The 5,587-nt window shown below is 42.8% G+C and overlaps 1 protein-coding gene across 1 annotated transcript; it reads right to left on the minus strand.

The window, feature by feature from the left end:
- Positions 1 to 1,034: 1,034 nt before the first annotated feature.
- ora6 (olfactory receptor class A related 6) lies at positions 1,035 to 1,961 on the minus strand. The gene has a single exon (XM_070988065.1). It carries the CDS (start codon positions 1,959 to 1,961, stop codon positions 1,035 to 1,037), a length of 927 nt encoding a protein of 308 aa, XP_070844166.1.
- Positions 1,962 to 5,587: the final 3,626 nt, after the last annotated feature.

A 5,587-nucleotide genomic window follows, 5' to 3' on the forward strand; every position in this document is an offset into this window, starting at 1 on the left:
ATATGTTCACTGTAGCTATTTTTTCTAAATAACAATTTCAAATTTAAAGGGCACATTTAACCTCATATTAGCAGAGATTTAATATCACCTAGAGCTGAATACATCAAACTAAATTGGTAACAATCAGACTGAGTGACTCATATGTGACCTATGTAACTTTCTCTTTCAATAGCAGCCAGTGAGTCTTTTGAGTGACGTTACAAAGCCTAACCACAAGATTTAAACTTGCATTAACAGTCGGGCTAAGAGTCTTAAAGCATGAGGACAGACTTTTCAGGTATGGGAGCGGGATGTCAATGAATGATTACCTCAGCCTTCAGTGTCACTTCTACACTCAGCACACAACTGCACGCAAATATAAAACACCCCTATTTATATTCCAATGAGAGAGCAGTTGAGACTAGAGAAGGGTGACTCGGTCAAGTTATCACCGCTGGTTCTTTGTGTTAAACAATGTGGGGAACAGAATTGCTTCTTTTGTACTGTAAACACAGACCATGTTAATTTGTACGTGCCTGTGCACAAGAGTTCATATGCAAATACAGCTGTTATGCGCAGGATTGCATTGAAAAATAAGTGTGAGTTTGCACTTATCAGAGCAAAGCAGAGACTTGTTAGTGTTTATTTCAGGCTGCAAGAGAGCATCTCCAGGAACAAAACATGTTGAAGAATGACAGTCCTTCAGTGCTTTTGCCATTCAAAAATGACATTGTATAAAACTTTGGGGCCGAAAAACGAATTCTGATTAAAAGCAAAATTCCTTTTAAAGGAACTTTTATTTACATATTCATATTAGATTCAAATAAAGATCTAAAATTGCAACCGAATGCTCTTTACTGATGTAAGCAAGGGGAAGTTTCTACAAATGTAAGCCTGAACTGACTCAGTTAGTCATCAGTTTATAACATGCAATTACAAAAAATATTTTTTATTGCCAAAAAAATAAAATACGTGATTCATTTCAGCTTACTTATGTCACTAAAAACAAGAGTTCGTCACAGTTTCACAAGTTTGGCCCGAAGAAAAGCCTCAAATTACTTCTTCATCAAGTTCTTGAGAGAGAACAGGTTATTCCCAATCCCGTACACATACGGACTGATGGATGTATAGGAAGTTGAGATAAAGAACTCGATTTCAGGCCAAGAAGGAAAGTCGGTGGCGCTAACAGTCATCTGGAGGATCAGGTAGAGAGTCCAGTCTACCTGGAACAATCCCATAGCTGCTAGTACAGCTACCGTGCTTCGCTGGAGCCTCAGACCTTTGCTCTTCCTGCCAAACTGGCTTGACCCGCTCACGCTCACCACTGGTGTCACCGTCTTCTTCTGGTTCAGCAGCACCGTGATGATGAGGCAGCTGGTGCCTGTGACGATGATGAGAGGCAGCAGGTTGCACAACACAATGAACAGGTACTTATAAATGCCGTTGAGTATTGGACAGTTGTTTTTACTACACTGAAAGAAGTCTGGAGGGCAGCCAGTGCTGTTTCTTGTGATATTTCCCGCAGGGCCCTGAAAGCTTATGGCAAAAATGGGGGAGCTCAGCAGCATAGAGAGCATCACACAAGCCCCACTCACCATCCAGGCTGACCGGATGCTGTCCAGGTAGATTGGGAGGTTGACCCTCTTGTCCGCGTCTCTCAGCTTCTGGTAGCGGAAAATGCTGATGAGGACAGTGAAGAGGATGCTGGCACTTTCTCCAAACACAGTCAGAAACTTGAGTGAGCGACACCACCAAGTGCCTGCAGTGGTGGAGGAAGTCTGGAGGATGATAATGTCGTAGATGTTCACGATGAGAATTTCCTCCAAGTTGGCCGCGGCCAGTCCCAAAAGAAACAACTCAAAGGATTTCATTTGAGATGACTTTGTCTGAACAATGAAGAGGATAAGAGCTACATTACCCACAAGTCCTATGCAAGAAATCAAGATTCTTAAGCTCAGGAGCGGGTGAGAGAAACCAACCATTATTGAAAGTAAGCCAGATCACACAAAAATCTGTCACTTTTATGTTCTCGCCACAGAAGCAGATCGTGCTATGACCTCCCAGCATTGAATGAAGTTGTAGTGTGATTCGTCTCCTCCGCTTTGCCGCATCACTGACCAGAAAACCTCGTTATCAAGTTCTCAACAGTAGAACCTAGATCGGTGATTGGCATTGCTCATTATAGAGGAAGGAAAACAAGAGGATGCTGGAAACAAGGCTGGGAATCATTACCTCTGAGCTTTTCAAAGCTTCATCTTGAGACCAGCACAGTCTGATTTAAAGTGATGACATGTTTTTCCACCGGCTGCCATTACCAAGTGCAATTCCTGCAAGAGCTAATTTAAATCCTTTGACACAACTATTTTAACATCATCCCATTTGCAAGCAGTTAATTGTAGTAGGCCTCGTGTTTAGAGGTGGAAAAATGTTGAGGGGATCTGTCAAGGTCTCTATTTCTTCACAAAATTGAAAGATAATTAAGATACTGAGACAGACAGTGCTGATTAGAACAAAAGCAGTGGTGTAAATGGTTTGACCTTGGAAAGGTCAGCAGCTTGTCCTTATGTAAACAGAACCTGATATATGTGCGTTTGCCAGTATTTATTTTTATAATTTGAATTGTTCAGAGAGGAAATGTTTGCGGCCGAGGCCAAAAACTTTTATAGAGCTCACAGCGTCAGTCGAGTGTCAACACATAATGCACCGGTGGAAACTTCCTGTTTCAGAGTAAGCCAATCAGTACGCAAAAGAGGACGAGAGAAGTACTGACAACTGCCATCCTTATAAATGTGCACACTTGTGTGCGTGTGTGTGTGTGTGTGTGGTGGACAAACGAAGACATAATGGTTTTTCTGGACCCTGTTGTTCACACAGGACCAGTTCATGTTCCAGCTTGTCTTTTCCTCTTGTAGTGTGCTGTCTAGTTAGCTTCCCTTCAACCAAGCCCTGCATCCTGATTCAGCTTAATTGTGAATCTCACTCTGTGTGTGTGTGTGTGTGTGTGTGTGTGTGTGTGTGTGTAATTAAAGATAAGCCCTATACTGGCAGTAAATGAGTAAACTAAGTGTTGCATAATGACCCTGGGAGCTTCGAAAGTCGTTGTCCTTTTTCACCATCTAATGATAATCAATCAGAGACCTGATCAACTGGCATTTGCAAGTGATTTCATTATTTCATCCTATCAATATTAACATAGTTAATTGGCTGCTTTCAGGCTTTTGATTTTTAAATGCCAGTCCTTTTTACTGTAACTCCAGCCCAATGCAAGAATCATTGCTGTGTCACTCGAATGCAGTGAGCTACGGCTGGGGTTTTCCACAAATCACAATCTGTTGTCTTCCTTATTTTGTGTGCACACTCACTGGACTGGCTTTTGTGGAAACCCCCCAATTATGAGCCCCCTTATTACAGTGAAACACCACAGATTTTTACATTGGGTTGGAATCACAAATGTTATTTTAGGAATTAGGCCACAAATAAGTCTGTAGCCAACAGCTAACAGCCCTATGAAGCTGCACAACAACGCATTGAGCTAAATGTCAGCATGCGCACAATGACAATGCTAACGTGCAAGTGTTTAGCAAGTTTATATTATATTCACCATCTTAGTTTAGCATATTAGCATGCTAACATTTGCTAATTTGTGCTTAACACAAAGTTCAGGGGAGGCGTTGTAGGTATTTGGTCTTAAAGTATGAAACAAATGAGCATTTTGATCTGATTTTGCAGTCAGATGAATTAATCAAGGCTGTTGCAAATCATCCTGGGGGGACATGAGTATGTGTACCAATCTATCCAATAGTTGTTGAGACTCAAAACCACAAATGTCAACCTCATGTCAGGGGATCACCAAAATCAATAGGGTTCATCCATGAATGTGTGTGCAGAATTTAATGAAGTTTAAAAAGTTTATCCCATAGTTGTTGAGCGATGTCAGTGGGCCAAAGTCAACCGTTCAACCGACTTATAACTGGCTCATAAAAATGACTCAAAGGCCATACACAGCTCTGGTTCACCCACATAGGTGCTGCCACTTCTTGCCTGATTGGACCTCCTCTCAGGACAGTGTGGGCATGTACAGCCTGTGCTTAATTGACATCACTCCCACCACCCTTTCAGTTTTGTGGCACCTTAGGGGGTTTATATTTATATAATTCTTAATGGAATTATTCCTATTATAGTTTGGTGGCCTCACATATTTCCTGCACCCTGTGCATTTCCTACTGTGGCAGGTCAAAATGTCAGCTGTGAACGAGGCCTGTACCCTAATTTTATTTTACTTAACTGCATGGATTATTCAGAGGGGAGACTTGGACAAAAATACCTTATTTGCACATGATCTTCATAATTAGGACCAAAACCTGAGACACTGGGACTCAACTTGGCACTGAGCCGTGGCAGCTCGGCTACAATGCTGCATAAAACATCATCTAAATGTTAATATGCAGGAGCAGCGCCATTCTCTTATAGAACTTACATCTCTTACTGGAAGATTCAATTTCATTTAATTACCAGTTTGTTGAAATAAAATGTGTTCGACAAGTCTTGTGTCAGCTGTTCAAAAATCACTTGTGTGTGGAGTCAATTAACAGGGCGAAATAGAGAGAGTCAAAAACTGAAATACATGGCTGATTTGGAAATTCAGCAAGAAGGAGTGCGAGAGGGAAAGCATCACATCTGGTGTTCTCAGACCTCTAGGGCAGCTGTGTGGTTATAATGACACCACCTTTCAAGTGGACAAGCTGGTTTCAAGCTCCAACAGCAGCAAACATCTGCGTTAAAGTGTCCTGGAGCAGGCTGCTGAATCTCTAGCTGCAGCAGTGGGGTTTTATAGCCGAGCCTGTGCTCTGACCACTCACACAGCGCTGTCGAGGGAAAAGTTAATTTTCCATGAGGGTCAATGAAGACGTCACAGTGCCCCCGTCCCCCATTGTGCACTTCATTTTATCCCCATAGACTAAGCAGAACTGCTCTGCTTCAAATCAGGCTATTTGATTGCACACAATTTTATTTAAGAATATGCCTCATGAGCACAGTTTTAACTTAAGTAAAGTCTTTTGCAGCAGAAGCAGAAACCCTCTAAGAGCTGGGGGACAAAAAGCAGAGGCGTACAATTAGATAACAGCGCAGAACCACAAATTCAGGACGCTCCTTAGTTGAAATTGATTTTTCATGGCGCATATGCCTCAATTGACATACAGTATAGCTGCGGGTTTGGGGATCCTCCGGGACTCTGGGCCCCTGCAGTTGCAATGAAAGATGTCCAGAAATTTCTGGCTCATGCTCTGAGGGCCATGTATGATAATGCAGAATTAAATAAGCCTACTACATTTTTATAGGGAATATCATTTCGGTTGGACCAATACTTGCAGCCCTCGGTTTGGAGCCCTCGCCAGCACCCCAGGAGAGGATTTCCTGGCCCGAATCTGACTTTGAGGCAGCCTGGTTTGTGCACAGGTGCCTGCAGGCTGCCTGACAGTCACCGCCGCGTCCAATTCATGCCACAGCGCATCCCCTCCAAGAAAGTTAACGGGGTGGATCCACGGAGGCAACCCTCGGCTGCAGTTACGCGTGGATACCCCTTTAAAAGACTCACCATGTTGCCATC

This window comes from Chaetodon trifascialis, chromosome 19 (assembly GCF_039877785.1).
Source record: "Chaetodon trifascialis isolate fChaTrf1 chromosome 19, fChaTrf1.hap1, whole genome shotgun sequence".
Lineage (NCBI taxonomy): Eukaryota > Metazoa > Chordata > Actinopteri > Chaetodontiformes > Chaetodontidae > Chaetodon > Chaetodon trifascialis.

Bases quoted from the DNA above. Each gene is read 5' to 3' on its own strand.
- ora6 (XM_070988065.1), bottom strand. From the start codon at position 1,961: ATGGTTGGTTTCTCTCACCCGCTCCTGAGCTTAAGAATCTTGATTTCT.